The sequence below is a fragment of the Nakaseomyces bracarensis genome, assembly GCF_045282275.1.
Source record: "Nakaseomyces bracarensis strain CBM3 chromosome Unknown Scaff8_0, whole genome shotgun sequence".
NCBI classification, from domain to species: domain Eukaryota; kingdom Fungi; phylum Ascomycota; class Saccharomycetes; order Saccharomycetales; family Saccharomycetaceae; genus Nakaseomyces; species Nakaseomyces bracarensis.
Window position 1 is genome coordinate 86,639 of NW_027263969.1, and position 17,257 is coordinate 103,895.

General features: G+C 35.3%; 8 protein-coding genes across 8 annotated transcripts; 4 read left to right on the top strand and 4 right to left on the bottom strand.

The window, feature by feature from the left end:
- Positions 1 to 628: 628 nt before the first annotated feature.
- UBP1 (ubiquitin-specific protease UBP1) lies at positions 629 to 2,938 on the top strand (the record flags this gene model as incomplete). Its single annotated transcript, XM_071052053.1, has 1 exon — positions 629 to 2,938. One exon carries the CDS (start codon positions 629 to 631, stop codon positions 2,936 to 2,938), a length of 2,310 nt encoding a protein of 769 aa, XP_070906674.1.
- A 363-nt stretch (positions 2,939 to 3,301) lies between these two features.
- EXP1 (Exp1p) lies at positions 3,302 to 3,721 on the bottom strand (the record flags this gene model as incomplete). Its single annotated transcript, XM_071052054.1, has 1 exon — positions 3,302 to 3,721. The coding sequence occupies one exon, from the start codon at positions 3,719 to 3,721 to the stop codon at positions 3,302 to 3,304; it is 420 nt and encodes a 139-aa protein (XP_070906675.1).
- A 615-nt stretch (positions 3,722 to 4,336) lies between these two features.
- Positions 4,337 to 5,242, bottom strand: HEM25 (Hem25p; the record flags this gene model as incomplete). Its single annotated transcript, XM_071052055.1, has 1 exon — positions 4,337 to 5,242. The coding sequence occupies one exon, from the start codon at positions 5,240 to 5,242 to the stop codon at positions 4,337 to 4,339; it is 906 nt and encodes a 301-aa protein (XP_070906676.1).
- Positions 5,243 to 5,883: 641 nt separating this feature from the next.
- On the top strand, positions 5,884 to 8,508 carry CYK3 (Cyk3p; the record flags this gene model as incomplete). The annotated part of the gene is made up of 1 exon (XM_071052056.1): positions 5,884 to 8,508. One exon carries the CDS (start codon positions 5,884 to 5,886, stop codon positions 8,506 to 8,508), a length of 2,625 nt encoding a protein of 874 aa, XP_070906677.1.
- Positions 8,509 to 9,361: 853 nt separating this feature from the next.
- Positions 9,362 to 11,530, top strand: NUP84 (Nup84p; the record flags this gene model as incomplete). Its single annotated transcript, XM_071052057.1, has 1 exon — positions 9,362 to 11,530. One exon carries the CDS (start codon positions 9,362 to 9,364, stop codon positions 11,528 to 11,530), a length of 2,169 nt encoding a protein of 722 aa, XP_070906678.1.
- A 263-nt stretch (positions 11,531 to 11,793) lies between these two features.
- On the bottom strand, positions 11,794 to 12,852 carry IWR1 (Iwr1p; the record flags this gene model as incomplete). Its single annotated transcript, XM_071052058.1, has 1 exon — positions 11,794 to 12,852. The coding sequence occupies one exon, from the start codon at positions 12,850 to 12,852 to the stop codon at positions 11,794 to 11,796; it is 1,059 nt and encodes a 352-aa protein (XP_070906679.1).
- Positions 12,853 to 13,604: 752 nt separating this feature from the next.
- RNJ42_01894 (short-chain dehydrogenase/reductase) lies at positions 13,605 to 14,510 on the top strand (the record flags this gene model as incomplete). The annotated part of the gene is made up of 1 exon (XM_071052059.1): positions 13,605 to 14,510. The coding sequence occupies one exon, from the start codon at positions 13,605 to 13,607 to the stop codon at positions 14,508 to 14,510; it is 906 nt and encodes a 301-aa protein (XP_070906680.1).
- Positions 14,511 to 14,655: 145 nt separating this feature from the next.
- ATG20 (Atg20p) lies at positions 14,656 to 17,217 on the bottom strand (the record flags this gene model as incomplete). Its single annotated transcript, XM_071052060.1, has 1 exon — positions 14,656 to 17,217. The coding sequence occupies one exon, from the start codon at positions 17,215 to 17,217 to the stop codon at positions 14,656 to 14,658; it is 2,562 nt and encodes an 853-aa protein (XP_070906681.1).
- Positions 17,218 to 17,257: the final 40 nt, after the last annotated feature.

A 17,257-nucleotide genomic window follows, 5' to 3' on the forward strand; every position in this document is an offset into this window, starting at 1 on the left:
ACATATCTCGATTGGGCATACTTGTAAATTACTAGAATAGTATAAATAAAATTTTACCTGTTAAAAGAATGATAAAATTGTAAATATAAGAACTTTGTACCTGATATATCAGGCATCCAGATGATATTCATGTAATAATTCAAACAACTAATATGCAATTAAATCCACTATAAACTTCTCTCGTATGACATTACCTCATCTTAATATCCGAAGATAAATTTCTTTTTTTTCTCTGATCTTCTCTTTTTGTCGCTGCACACAAGACCTAATTTTAATGCTAAATTTCAATATAAGATGCATGTTATATCTTTTATGTGAAGACTAGGGATCATTAGAAGAAACAGACCACTTAACTGAGATTGAGCTTTAATATATTGCCTTATAAAGAATTATTCTAGTGATATAATAACTTTATTGACATAGGGAAGGTAAAAAGGCACAAAAAAAAAGAAATATTGAAGGGTAGGAAACTAAAAAAAAATTTTTTTTAATAAGTGTTTCAATATCCATCTAAAATAGAATAAATTAGAGTTTCAATTGACCAAAGAAAAAAAAATAGTATTTTAAAATTATAAACTATTTTTTTTTTGCTTTTTAGAAACCAATTTCTTATTTTCTCTTTGTTTTTATGCTTACTGGTGATAAATCATTAGAAAATTCATCAACTGTCCAAAACCTGCTTAGTTCTAAGTTAGTTGCAATTGCTCTTGTTTTTGCTACGTATTATCTTTTTGTTGATTCTAGTACACGTTACGGTATTTGGTTAAGAATGGGTGACTTCTTGAGAAATTCCCGAGATGGTATAGTCCGTCGGTTTGCCCCCAACAGTGGTTATTATTCAATTGACGATCAAGTGCTAAAAAGAGGTGGTTACGTTGCCGGTTTGCTTAATGATGGTAACTTCTGTTTTATGAACTCTGTAATTCAATCACTGGCTTCTTCTAAGGAATTACTACAGTTCTTAGAAGATGAGATTATCGCTAGGTATGATGCTTTGGAATCGGAAAATAATGAAACAGAGGAGAAAGAAATAGAAGAAGAAGATTCAACAAAGAAACAGAAAACAAGTGGTAAAACATATGGAAAAAGTAAGAAGAAAACGAACAGAAAGATCGAGGATGAGAAACACAATAATGAACCAAATGTTGAATTTTCTGTAGCATTTAAGGCATTGCTTGATAAATTGAATCAAAAACACTACAAGGACAAACCATACTTTAAAACTAATTCCATGTTGAGGACTATGTCTAATTCACCACAGAAAAATATGCTTCAAGCTTACGACCAGGAGGATGCACAAGAATTTTTTCAAACTATCTTATCCGAGTTGGAAAAGAACGTGAAATCTCTAGATGGAGAAAAGAATGAACAAAAACCAGTCTCTGAAGAAGACCTTCCTGAAGAACCTATGATTGGGCAAGCCCACCTAGGTAAAATGGGTACTGTTTACATTCCAACTGAACAAATCGATCCAAACTCTCTGCTGGACAAACCCAGCTCTAAATACTTTACACCATTCAAGCTTGTTACCCCACTTGATGGTCTTACAGCCGAAAGAATTGGTTGCTTAAATTGCGGTGAAAATGGTGGTATCAGATACTCTATATTCTCAAGTTTAAGTTTAAACCTTCCTAGTGAAAATATCGGCGCAAACCTTAAATTATCCTCTTTATTCAATGAATGGATTAAACCTGAAATTATTGAAGGTGTGGACTGTAACCGTTGCGCATTGGAAGCTGTTAAGGAGCATCTATTAAGCCAACTAAAGAGCTTAGAAAGCAAGGAAAATACTCCAGATAAATTACTGGAGGCTGTGAAGTCACGTCTATCTGAGCTAGAAAAGACATTGCAAAAATCAGTTATTGATGATGAAGATTATAAGAAACTACATACTGAAAATATGGTAAGAAAATGCTCGAAGTCTAAACAAGTAGTAATCTCTCGACCACCTCCCTTATTGTCAATCCATATAAACAGATCTGTTTTTGACCCTAGAACTTATATGATCAGAAAAAACAACTCCAGGGTCCTATTCAAGTCCAGAATGAACTTAGAGCCATGGTGCTGTGATATTGATGAAATTAACCTTGATGCACGTCTGCCAATGTCAAAAAAGCAAAAACAAGTTGAGTCTAGTGAGGATGAAAATATTGGTGGGGAATACTACACCAAATTACATCAAAAATTTGAGAAAGCATTTGATGATTCGGATGAAGATATGGAAGAGGATGATTCTGATGATTATGAATACAGAAACAGAAATGTAGCAGAGTACGATCCTTTGAATGGTGAGTTGGGTTCTGATATCTCCAGCGAAGAGAGTGAATCAGAGGAAGAGGTGGATGCATTGGGTAATTCTATCCCCAAGGAGAAAACAGTTGTTGTGAAGGAGGACAAGCCAGATCCAGAAGATGATGATGAAGAAGATGACGAAGAAGAAGATGCAGACTACAAAGAAGAATTAGAACCTATTGCTGATTCAGAAGAGGACAGTGAAAGGGAAGAATCTGTACAAGCACCTCCAATCAATCTGGCCCCTCGTTACTCTACAGTTAACCCTAGCCCTCTAACTTATGCTTTACGTTCTGTTATTGTTCACTATGGTACTCACAATTATGGTCACTATATTGCTTATAGAAAATACAGGGGAGTATGGTGGAGAATTTCTGATGAGAGTGTGTATGTAGTAGATGAAGCTGAAGTGTTATCAACCCCTGGTGTCTTCATGCTGTTCTATGAATATGATTATGATGAAAAAACAGGTCGTATGAAGGATGATTTGGAATATGAATTTCAAACTCAGACTTATATGAACGAAGAAGAACAAAAAGAAGATAAGAACTTAGAACAAGAAGATATTAATAGTAGCACAAATAACGACAGGGAAGCTACTGAAAACAAGGAAAATAATAATGTAGCTTCAGAAAGTACAGCTTAAATATAAAAAAAGTGAATGACTTATTAATAATAAAAATAATCTACTATTTTTTTTTTTTAATTTATAAACATATAAGAGCAATTGTAAACTTTCTATATCAGGTACTTGATTGAAATGTGACTTCTGTATTGATTTACCGCAAAAGAAGTATTGATTATTGCAAATATATAACAATAAAGCAATATAACACAACATCTATAATTTATACAATACAGATTTCAAGTTTTTCAATCAATAGACACTATAGCAGTAACATAAAAAATAAAATCGTAGCTAAATTAATCACTTAGATAATATACACACGTTGAGCAATTATTTGTCGTAATATCGTTAAAATTTCTTCTTTATCAAAGGCAGTGAGATCTAGACAAACTCCTGGTAGTCCTTAGAATTCTTTCCGGCAAGGTTTTTTGTCCTCTTTTTCAATTCCGATTCCTGCTGCCTTTGATCTTCTTCAATCAAGTCACTAATATCAAAGTCAAAACTGTTAGGATCATGATCGTACTTTCCTATCACTCTTTTCTTCAATCCAGTCTTAGAGTCTATATCAAAGTGCGATGGGCGAACGGAGTGAGTCTCATCGTCGTCCTCTTTTTTCAACGAAAACTTCAAAACGTTGGCCTTATCTAATTGCTGTTTGAGTTTCTCTCTCCTAGATGAAGTTTCTTTCTTATCGTTCTTAGACTTCTGTAACCCAAATGATCCAACACCAGATAATAATGGTAATATCATAATGAACATAATAACCAAAAAGATCACTACAAGAAATGCAAAAAAGTCCATTTTGTTCAATGATATTTTTATTTTTTAGTTTCTTTGCTGTTCAATCAACTATAACAGTAGTACAATATAATGAAGTCTAGGTAATAATTAAATACACCTTTTTGTATATGCTAATATAGCAAAAGCTCATCGATTTTTAATGTTTTTTTTTCAATATTCGGCCAAATTTTTCACCCCAGCAACACGTCCTGCGGGATTACTGTGTATTTTGAACTGAAAAATTAAAAAAAGAAATATCTCAATTTAATTAAAAAGCTCATCGCAGGTTAATAAAACCAATATTATGATATGAAAATGCTGATAAAACTTGGAATGCATATTATCTATGGTTGTAAATTCTTCATTCTTTTGTTATGTTGTTATTTAGCAACCTCTTTGACAATATAGTACCATATTCTAGGAAGTAAAAGTATAGTACAAAATAGTAATAAATGTAAAATAAAGGCACTGTAGTAATAAAATATAATTAAGTTTTAAAATGTAAAGATCAAAATAAAAACGTAAGAAAAATTAAAGTAATTAATAGTAGAGAGAGAAAATAGAAATAAGGGGTTAACGATTTATTTGACGGCGGGTATATGCTTAATCTTCTTTATCTCGTGAGGGTCCTCATATTTACATGAAATACTTCACTAACTCTTCATAAATACCCCAGGCTATACCTGCACTCATAGCCTTTCTACTTAATCTCATACTTAGTCCAGAGAAAAGTTTCAAAGGATGTTCATGAGAGGTGATAGCAACTAGAGTTGAGAAGAAAGTTTTGAAGCGTGCGGGTTCTAATTGCATTCTGGTTTTGATAGTATCAAATGGTGCTGTTATTGTAGTCGCCAGACTCGCAGAGAGCATTGCACTGCTAGAATTGACTATAGTAGATGTAGAGGTAGTAAAACTGCCGTCAACATCCCTGCCTATAAACGATTTAGGCAGTAGGGAGGGCATGGCCTGTTTCATCTGTTCATATAATAGTACATACAGACCCGAATAAGGAGCATCTCTGAGACAGGTAGGTCCAAATCCGCGGAAGAACCCTCGAACACCTTCCTGTGAGGCAATTGATCTCGCAGCCTCTGCTAGACTCTTGTAATTGTATAATGTTGACTCGTATCTCACCTTCAGCACAGTAATTGGCATCGTAATGTAACCCACCAACCCACGGGCCAGAGCTCCCGTCGCCAGGTTCTCATGCATACTTAGTTTCGGCAGGTTACTACTGTTTGATATATCCCCACCTGCACTTGTATTGGAAGGTTCGTGCTTCCTCCTTGCTAGTGCGGTCCTCATAACATTAAGACTTGACAAATACAATGCACTTCCAACTGATGTACGTATAGCACTCGGCAGCGTACCACGCCATAGTTCCTTTACCGACCCTGCTTGTACAACGGCCTGCCATATAGTAGTGCCTTTAGTCTGCTGCACTCTAGTCTTAAGAAGGTCTAGCGGTTGCAAAGCAACCGCAGAGGCCAACCCACCAGCAAATCCACCGATCAAATGTGTAGTAGTCCTCGTCTCCTTCATACAAATGTTATTATCAGTGTACTCTGCCAACCGACGGTCACTATAACACAGAACCAAAGTTTTAGAGGGCTACTTCATAAGCTAGTTTTTCTAAATTAGAAGCTCACTTTTTTGATGCCCTCGTTCTTCATCCTGCAGTGTCAAAAAAGGCCCTTTACTCCCTAAAAGACTAATTTTTGTCACGTCTAGAAATATTAAACATTATTACATTTTCAAATACCTATATACCTTTACATACTCTATACAACTTCCCGTGAATCCTGAGATGTTCGAATCAGAGGAGAGTTTTGTTGCAGTGCAGCCTAGATATCAACACGCTAACAAACCCACCCCGCCTTCAAAATCAATTCCTAATAATGTAAATATGATAAGATTATATAAAGTAATAGTTGATCAAGTTCGATCCTGGGTATCCTTTTTACGTTTCGCTGGGTTTGCTTCTCTCAGCTTTGGGCTCATTAAATGAAATTGCGATGGCTGGGCGAATAGCGGGACGTAGCGAAGATCAAAAAAAATTACTTAAAACTCGATTTGGATATTTAAGAGCAGAACCTAGTGGATTGAAAGCTATAAGCAGAGTAATAGTATAAGTAGAGTGATACGAAAGGAGCTTGAAGAGAGAGAGAGAGAGAGAGAGAAAAATGGCTACATCGATGCGTCCGTTTAAGGTAAAGGCTAAATACGGCTGGGCGGGCCAGGCGGAGGAGGATCTTGGGTTTCTGGAGGGCGATGTGATGGAGGTGACTAGGGTTGCTGGTGATTGGTATTATGGGCGGCTGCTACGGAATAAGAAGTGTGCGGGGTATTTTCCGAACAACTTTGTGAGTGTAGTGGAGGAGCGGATCAATAGCTCGCAATCTCTGGACAAGCAGCGTGAACGTTCGAGGGAACAATCTATAAGAGAGCAGTCTCAGGGCTCAAAGGTTAGTCTGCCGCCTATCCCTGGGCGTGGGGTAATTTCAATTGCCGAGGGTGCCAAGCATAGGTCTGCTATGGGCGATGATTCTAGGTACAGGTCGAGGCAGGCGTACCACTCCACACCAGAGCTAGCGGCTGCCGCAGACGACCGAGCCTACAGAATTGGCTATAATGAACAATTGAGTATGCGGAAACGTATGTTGCATAATGATAGTCTTACCAAGAAGCCCCGGGCGGGCGGCCCAGTAGATGCCATGCCATCTCTGCCACCGCTTCCAGGTTCCAATGGTATGAGCCATATGAAATCCCATCATAAACAACCAATTAAATCATACTCATCGAATGACATTTCTCTGGGCAACCGTGACTCAGCAGCTTATTATAAAGAAAACCAGAATTTCTATGATGGTTATTCACCTAGCAAGAGATCATCCGTGGATACTATTTCTGAATCATCTGGTGGTATTTTCTCGAATTCGCAATATCTGGACAACTCCTTAACAAGTAGTGAAAATAGCTTTGCAATCATGAGTGATTTTAGTGCCACAAGTGCTGGCTCCTTTGCACGTCATCGCAAGGCACAGTCCTTTACAGACTCTATGGAGAGATCCGAAAATGGTCATAGTACTTTTAGCAACTACAGTGGTGACAAGAGACCTCAATTAGAATCCAAATCTAGCGGTGGATTTTGGAACAGGTTGATGAACAAAGGAGAAAAACCCCAACAGAACAGCGGGGGCAATTCGCCAAAAACAAACGGAGACATGCCTAAGCTTCCCGATCTTCAAAACCTGAACATATCATCTTCTCAAAATGAAACGCACGATTGGATAACTGTTCAAACACATGTAAACCGATCTAGGTCGCTAACCAAATATGAGAAACATCCAAGATATATGAGAGCATTGGAGGAAAATAGAGACTTAGTTTTGCATCCACAGGATGCAATTTATAATGGCCTGAACACTAATGAAGTTCGAGGCAATGGAAGGCCTGGTGCTGTGGATATTGAATTAGCAGGATTAAATACCGAATATATCGATTCAATGACCTGGAAGAGATGTAAAACAAACAATCCTATGAGAATTGAGAATTGGGCTAGAACCACTTTTTCTGCACGTTATGGTACAGAAATTGAAAAATTAAGAGGTGTCTATATATTTTGCACAGAAATGTTTAGTTTAATCGATGATCATGGACAATCCGATTTCTCAAGGGAACCAAAAAACTTGGATAAGATTTTGAACCAAAAATACTGTACACCATACGAACTTACTTGTTTATTTAAAAAACTAGCGACATCATTAGGTATTAAATGTGAAATTGTGATTGGCTTTTTGAAGACCCCTTTCTCTAATACACATGAATTTGAATACAACCATTGTTGGCTGCGAGTACTTGTAAGCAATGAGTGGAGATTCATAGATGTCATTCTAGGTAATGTAACAAACCCTATACATGAATTTGTCAACGGCAAACCTGCTAAAAGAACAGATGATAGCTATTTCCTGGTTGAACCATTGGAATTTATCTATACACATGTCCCACCTAAAGAATATGAACAGCACATAGTTCCAAGTCTAGATCAACTATCCGTACTCTACTTACCATTAGTCTTCCCATCCTTTTTTAGAAACGGTTTGATGCTATATAAATTTAGCACAGCACTAGCTAGTTTGGAAGATAATGAAATATACGAATGCTCATTAGAAGTACCAAATGATATCGAGATATTTTCTTCTGTTGTGGTATCAACTGCTGATCCTAAAAAGTCGAAAATATATAAGAATATGGAACTATCTTTGGTTCAAGTAAAGAAGCATAGAACTGAGAGTGGAAAACGTGTAGTAGTCGTCAAAGCTGTTCTACCACCAGGAACCAGTGAAGGTGCACTGTACATACATTCTGGAATTCGTGGTACACAAACTACGATTGCAAACGTCCATCCACTATCGATGATTATTCCACTAACCCACAAGGGGAAACAAACTAAATATGAGTTTGTCACTCGAATTCCTAATGAAAATGTTCAAAAGGTTGAAACATATATCATGGAACCTCAAAACAAATATTTACTTTCCGGTAATGAATATACTTTTGAAATTCTTCAGAATCCGTTCGATGGTATTATGTATAACACTACATCAACTAATCATAATGTAAAACAGCCCATTGCAGTAAAATCTCCTTCAGGTAAAATTCACCACCTCGAAAAGAGTGATCCAAACTTTCCGTTCGGGACTTGGAGGAAAAATGTAAAGATCAAAGAATCGGGGATCTGGTGTGGACTTGTTATGGCAGATTCAGGTCTCGGATGGACAGTTTTTGCAGAATGGGTATGCATTTAATTACATTTTAAATTATATCAACGAACACCGCGGCATTGGTTTTTTCTATTTTTTTTTATTTTATTTTTTTTTTTGCAGTAACAGCTCTAATTCAAAGAAATAAAAACAACCTAAATGTAAAGCATATATCAACTATGGCACTAACCGTAAAATGTCAGAATAAGAACTTACTATTTTTGTTTTGTTATTTTTTTCGAAAAATATAAAAAAACTTTGCATTAATATTTTATTTTTTCCATATTTTTGTAGGAAAAATATGGACATCAAAAAATAATCAAGAAGACACGCATAAATAATGACAAGTATTATACACTTGCATGCACACACACAAACACGCATATATTGGATTATATTACAGTAAAATACTAAACAGTACTGAATTAATGACGGAAATAAATTTATCCCAATCTCCAAAGGCACTACAATTATAATTCATTTTTATATAACGCATATCTGCATCCAATGACAAATATATAATACATAGTAGCTAGACTATCTAATAATTACTACAGGTAGTTGATGCACTAATAAATCCATTACTCAGCATCTCTTAGATTGATATTGGTATGCAGTCCGCTTATCCTAGTAATTATATACGATTTGAATTTTTTCAAGGTTCAAAAGCGATGAGCACTGGCAACCAAAAAATTAATTGACAGAACAAGTTTTGGGTTTGTTAGATGGGAAAGCAATTCACTAATAAACCGTTAGGTTCAATTGCCTGAATGTATAAAAATTCATTCCGACTCTAAAAACGTCTTTATATTACTAGGAAATAATTGGGGTTTAATTGGGAATTTAAATCAACAACGAATACAAAAAGAAGGGAGGATAAAGATATCAATAAAAAAAAATGCAGACTGCTTTTACGAATATTGTTGGAGATGAAAATGGTAATCATAATGTCCGCTTTGCAGATGCCTTGAAGAACTATCAAATTGAAGAATTAGATCAAAAATTAGATGCCGATCCACTTGATGTCTGTAGAGAATTCCGGAGTATAGCTGGCGAATACGCTTTACACGAATCTCAAAAAGGAAACGTAAAGACCAGTAAAGATTGGGAATTAGAAGCCTCTTATTGGAACTTATTTAATTTGATGACCACATTCAGAAGTTCGACCATAGAAAAAAGACACCAACTGAATTCTTATAATAGCAGGGCCGCATACGAAAAAGAACTATTACAGAACAACAAGGGTTTATATGAGCTTTGGATTACGTTAGTCTGGCTTCAAGATAACCTATTACCTCTTGAGAGGCCAAATGATTTGCCAACAACTAAATGGACTAACACAATACTGAATCAAGGATTAAAGAGTCAGGACGTTGATTATCCATTACGTGAAAAATCAGTAAGTATAGATCCAAAAGATAAAGAGCAAGACCATGTCTTTTTTAAATATATTTTTGGACTGTTATTAAGAGGCCAATTAGAAGAGGCATTGAAGGAGTGCTCTTTGTCTGGAAATATAGCTTTGGGTATGATTATTTGTGGTTTACAAGAATACGTGAATCCTAATATCGATGTTCATTTAAAAAATGAATTTGAAAAACAACAGGGAATAAAAAAACATTCACTCTGGAGGAGAACTGTTTACACTATGTCGCAGAATATGAGTCTAGATTTATATGAACGTGCAATCTATAGCTTCTTATCTGGTACTTTACCAGACGATACCCTCCTCCGTGAGAGCCAATGGGAGGAATTGTTACTAATTTACATAAACCAAAAGTTACAGACTGAAATTGAAAATCATATGATCAAGGGTGGCTTTGTAAATGCTGATGAGTTGGAAGTTTTCATCCCGGCCTCGGTTTTATCACTACAGACAATTTTAGATTTAATATCTGAAATGAGACCTACAGAAAGTGCAAATCCATTACGGTCACTAATTGCTTCCATTATTTTAGGAACTACAAACTCTATAATCCATTCATCTGTAGAATTGTTACTTGATGCTATCAAAGGTAAAACTAACGAAATGGTTGAGGAACCATTTCTGTTAAGAGTGGTTACTTTAACTACTATACTACTTCAACTCACTGAAAGTGGTGAAGTAGATGAATACGATAAATCAAAATTGATCACATCATATGTCAGTGTATTAAAATTGCATCAACTGTTTGATTCTATTCCTGTTTTTATGACATTCCTGTCACATGAAGATATGTTAGAAGCATACTCCTTTGTATTGTCGACTATTGATAACAGCTTGCAAAAAAGAAGTCAGATAGAAATAATGAACCTACTTCAACTTCCAAGTTCTAATATAATTAAAAGGCTAACACAAAGGGTCTTTGATGAAACTGAACAAGAATATAAGCCATCTGAATATACAGCCATTACCTTTGAAACCAATGAAATAGATTTACATCTAATAAATTCTGTAGAATGGCTAATAGAAGGTAAAATATATTTTGATTCTATGACTTCCATTGTTGCTCTATCTAGGAGGTTTTTATTGAATGGGAGAATAAAATCGTTGGAGCTGTTTTTCAATAGAAACGATCTAACTGGCATAATAAATCATTTTGAGTTAGTTAAGGTTATTACTGATGAAAACGATTCTCAGATTAAATTTTTAAGAAAAGAATTATCACAATACGAAAATCTTGTTCAAGGATTTATCGAATACGAAAACTGGCAGAAATCAGTAAATTTGTTAAACTCTGAATCAAACATTCCTTCCTTAATCGAGAAATTCCAAAGTTTCTCTAATGATATTGATGTTCTTATAAGGAGTTTCCTGGTAGAGCTAGGTGAAGATGAATCATTCAATGAGCGTGATTTAATATATGAAATCAGAGTTCTATACATTCCATACTTAATTATGGAATTACATAAAAAGTTAGTTGAAGCTAGTAAGCTTTTGAAAATCCCTAAATTCATTTCTCAGGCACTTGAGATGACTAATTTTGTGGCCAATGAGTCAGGAAAGATATACCATCTTTTCCAAGAAGGTGGCCAATTAAAAGATTATTTGGAATTAGTTGCTCAGACAGCCATTTTACTTGAGTAGATTTATATTTATCCAGTATATTAATGAAAATTACAACTATGTCAATATTGATAAAAAACATTAAGTATATAGTAAATATTACCATACTCTACGGCAAGGCCGTTCAGATTAGTCCTAAATTTATTAAACATTAACACATTAAGTCCAGCTAGCAATTTTGCCAATACAACTAAAAAAAAACACAAAAAAACAAATAAATAAAAAAGAAAGAAAGGAAAGTTTTATCTTACCCTTAAATGCAGACACAAAATTCATTACCGTCATTATTTCCTATCAATCATCTTTTGCAATTGATGAAAAATTTTATCTCTATGAATTGCTAAAGGATCGTCCTTGTCTGTAGGAAAGAATTCATTTCGTGGTATCTCGTCATCTTCGAAGTATTCAAACTCTCCATCACTTCCTTCATCTTGTTCTTCATAAGGTTGATCCAAATCAATAAAATTGGTATTATTCAGTGAGCGTAAAATGTTGCTACTCCCCTGTAACTTTGAAAATACCTCATCATAGGAATCCGATGTGTCGGTATTGGCCATTTTAGGTTTTATGATGTCTGCAGAATCAGTAATCTCAGGTCTTTCATACTCATCATTATCTCTATGTTCAAAAAACTCCTCTTCCAATTCTGCTATTTCTTCACCCTCACTCCCAAATAGTATCGACCTGTCGTCATCCTCATCTTCTGGATAATCGTTTCTGTAGTAGTTTTCGTCGTTCGAGTCTTCCTCATCGGATAGAAATTGCTTATCTGAATCTGAGTCTTCATCCGGTAATAAATCTCCATGGCTATCAATTATCTTGATAAAGCCCACATTAGAATCTTTGTATTGTCGGTATTCATCTTCTGGGATTTCTTCTAGGTGGTACACATCGTAAACAAAATCGAGACTAGGGAGCGGTATAATTTCTGCAGACTTCCCCTGATAGTGTTTCCTACTTCTTTTCCGCTTCTTTGTCGTAGATTCATCTTCATCTCCATGTATCTTAAGATAACTATTTACCATTTCTGAAATTTCAGGTGGTAATTCCCCGGTAGCAGTTGGTGTTCCGCCCCTTTTAGTCTTCTTTGGTTCAGTATCATCGCGAGCTCTCTTCCTAGGCTGTTCTAGCACAAAATGCCTATGGTCTTCTGCTACCTTTAACAGCGGTGTAATACTTTCTTCTTTATTCAGTTCATCATTAGAACCCACAGTCTTGGATAATTTGAAGATGTATCTGGCTTTCTTCGACTTCTTCAACTGTTCCTCATCAAGTAACAATGTTTGGACAGAATCCTCGTCTCTCCTTCTCTTCAGTCTAATATATTCCGGACGCTTAGACATCTTCAAGTAATATATATACCTTATGCTATTATATGGCTATCAAGGAGTTTTTGGACACAAGTTCTCTTCATTTCCCCCTTCAAATCATGATATATCATCTGACTATAACACAAAATTAATTAACTGTACATAGAGTGATAGATCACGTGATTTCTAATTATGATTGCTATATAAAAATATAGCAATAGTAAGAGATATTTTTATATAGTTATATTTAATGTTCCTGTTATATAACGGATTATATGAAGAGGTGTGATTGTTAACTGGTTGGATTACTCCTATTCTTAATCAGCATTCTTTGTGCCTGGCACAAGCTTTTGAACTTAGAAATGAGCAATGGTTAACTACAAAATATAAAAAAAAGTAGTATCTGAAATATAGCAGGTCTCTAAAGACAGGAGCAATAGAGTCCCATATCTTGTGTCCAAGAACCAGGACCATTAGGGTCTAATGCAAGTCCATCAAAATTAGCGATATACTGTCAAAAAGTTGGCAGTTCTAACGTTGTTAAAGTTACACTAACCACTCTATTCATCTTATTAAATATCTTCTATTAAGGTAAACTTGAAGATATTTCTCCTCCAAAACAACAACCATCTATAATAATTATATATATTTTTGTGTCACTAACTATAACGATCAAAAAAAAAAGACCTTGCTTACTATCTAATACTTACCATCGTAGTTCTTTTCTGAGTATATTAGTGTCATATAATTCTTACTGAGTATTTGCAACTCCATATAATAACAAAATGGAGGATATTAGCGAACTATGGCAACAAAATATATCCAGATTACTAAAAGCCTGGGATTTAAATTATAATACTGATATTTGTAATACGAGGTTCATGAATGGTCAACATGTAATTGCGCTCATTACTGGTGGTTGCCGAGGTCTAGGACTTGAGATCGCACTTGCATTAAATAGAAGATTCAAAAATATTGTGATAATACTAGTGGATATAGTTGATCCTCCTCCATCTATATCTAAGAGTTATAATAATCTCATTTTTCATCGATGTGATATTACAGACACTTTCCAAATATTTCTCTTGAGAAAGAAAATATTACTCGATTTTGGACGCATCCATATATTGGTAAATAATGCAGCAGTTACAAGCATCAAACCGCTGTTAAAAATGAGTGAATCAGAAATTCAGAATTTATTAACAGTTAACTTGATTGCCGCTCATCACATGATAGTAATATTTCTTCCTGATATGAAATATAATTATCAGGGATGTATTGTAAACATAGCATCTGTTCTTGGAGAACTGACCCCATCTAGGTTAATTGTGTATGGGGCATCGAAAGCTGGGCTGATTCAGATGCATAATAGTCTGGGTCATAAAATCAAGGAGTTCAACAGTAGTTATGCTGTTAAAGGAAATACTGGTCTGAAAGCTATTCTTGTGTGTCCAGGGAAAATCTCAACTACAATGTTCGAAGATGTACAAACTCCTTCAAAAATTTTAGCTCCTGATTTAAATCCGGAGGTACTAGCCGAATGTATAGTCAAGAACATTTGTCACAATCTGACAATCTGTATAAGAGAGCCGTATTACAGTAAACTAATACCCCTTTTCAAAGAATTAGACCAATTCTTTGTAAACACTCTAAAGATTTGGAGTGGTATGAATGATGTCACACATATTTGATAGTATTGGATTTCTTGGATATTATGTGATATAATATTAATAGCTGTTAAATACTACCAGATTATATTCATCTGCTTATAAAGGTCTGCAAGAAAATTTCATAATTTACCAAGCTGTCTTACTTTTAAACTAGTAGATTGACAGTTCAATCTCTATTATCTTTTATCTTTTTCCAATATTCCAGATTTTTCTCTGCATATGCTCTCATATATGAGGAATAGTTTGATAAAATATCTGCAACTTCCTTTTCTCTATCGGTTGAAAATCTCGGAAGTTCGACTCCAATTACCGCTGTATTTATTGCCTTCATATCTTTAGCTGCAACATCTAGAGCTTCCTTTAGGTGTTTTATCTCCTTAGTTAAAGATGCAGATGCTACTTCCGGGTCAACTTCCTGATAGTTAACTGTTTCCTTTACTTTATTAGCCAAATCTGAGACTTTACCAAATAACATGGCACCATAACCTTGAGAAGTTCGTGGAGGTTTCTGAGGTTTTTTTCTTTGCGATGGATTATCCTCTTGATGCTTGTCAAATTTAATTTTACTTAGACTATATTCCTTTGACTCCAAAGAGTTTTGCAACTTTTGAAGTTGCAGGACTTTCAACTTCCTAAAATTTAACAGCTCTGTTACTGAGTTAGCATTATAGATAGCTTCATTTATTGGCTCATTAATATTGTAGTATAAGTTGCTAACTAGTGTTTCATTTGCACTAGAGGTGCCATCAAAAGCGTCGCTAATTTTTGACATTTCTGATGCAATGTCCGGTATTGACTGCTGTGTACTGGCAAATTCTGCGAATGCTTCAGCCAACTCCTGGTAGTCATGCTTCAACTCATTAAAGTTCTTTGTGACTCTCCTATTATATTTATAACTACCAGTAATAATATTTTCATAGCGTTTATGCTCCTTTTCATGGGACAGAAACTCATCAACTTTGTCTTCATCTTTGTTGTTATTATCAATAACTAAATTGCTCAACTCCTTTTTACCTAGACTTAAAGCACTAGGTATTGGTAAACAAGCATGAATTCTTGTGGTTTCCATAGGATCCAAAGGGTTAGATTGGAGTGGATTTCTGGGTAGTGTTGAGAAAGTTGGTGAGCTATTAACAAAATCCAACCAGTTCACATTATTGGAGTTCAAAAAATCATCAATTAGAGACGTTTGCGTTATAGCCTCATTGTCTAATAATTTATTCAAAAATTTAGTTAGCATCCTAATTCTATGACGTATCATTACCTCATCATTATTGCTTACCGAATTATCAATTACTGAAAGTGATAGATCCACAGAATCTACGTGTTCCGATGGTAACAGATATTTTGAAGTAGTACCAGTTATTGATTTGCTGTAAGTTTTTATGCTCTGTTTTTCTGGAATAGGTGGAATAATTAAGAGAGGAAACAGTTTTATAAGAATTGATCTTAGTGATTCAAAATCACTGTATCTCCTGCGAACAATGGTATCGTTATATTTTATAAAATAAGCAATAAATGTACGTCCTTGTCCTTCAGAAACCTTTTTTGCTTCTAAAATTCTAACATGACCTTTACCATACCTCTTCATATCATTTGCAATCGTCTCCGGGCTTATAGTTTTTGAAATCTTTTCCTTATCATTGCCATTTCCATCCGAAGAAGAAATTGCTCTTGTGCTAAGTGATTTTTCTCCAGGCGTCGAGGCTAAAATTTCATCCTGATCATGGTCGTAATCTAAGTTAGGATTATGCAGACTTTCACTCCTTCGTACTGCTGAATCTTTGATGCTATCCTTTTTTTCTAATGGTGGTTTATTTGCCAACCGAGAGGAAACATCATTTGATTCCGAGTTGTTTGTGTCTAAAAATGGATTATCTTTTTCCAGCATAGCAGTATGAACCATCTCTTGGGATGCTTTCAAAACATCCGCATCACTAATCTCTCTACTCAAGGGTTTCCGCAGCTGTGATGTATCTATATTATCACATGATTTGTTCATGTCCTTACTGCCTAGTAATTCTTCCTTACTCAACTGTCGTACCATCCCAGACGGTAGTTCTGGTTTTACTTCGCCAACTTTTGTGCTAGCCGAGGCTACTGTAGAATCGTCCTTCTTATCTTCTGGTATCAGTAAAGAACCAGATCCGTTTTTCACCGGAAGAGATTCTTCATCATCACTTTTTATCTCAGGTATATCATCTGTACCACTGTTTTCTGTATCATTCAAACTATGACTAACGTTGTTAATTGTATTATCTTTATCAGACGAACTTGTTCCTTCATCATCACCACTTGTCGAACTTGGACTCCTCAATACATGACTCTCATCTTTTTCGGAGGCAGCATCGCTTTTGTCAGTTAAATGTTCCATATTTTTACTTGTTTCTTTACTATCGTCCCGAACATCGGCTTTCTCATTCTTTAATTCATTTTTCTTAGTGTCGCTAGTTTCTTCACCCACATGGCCTTCAGATTCATTTCCTAAGACCTGTACTTCAGCGTTATTTTCATCCACTTTACTGAAATCAAGGGCTTCTTCAAATTTCTCGATTGATCCTTCGATATCACTTTGCCCAGGGCTATCACTGTGGCCAGGACTAGCAGCTTCAGTAACATCGGTGGAATACCCACCAATATTCGGAGGATCGCCATCGACTGTATCCTTATCAGGGCACAGCTTTGCTGTAGTTTTCTTAGTCATTTTAGCCTTATTTTTACGTCCCATAAGGCAAAAACCAATATATGATAAATTCTATTCTCTTCCT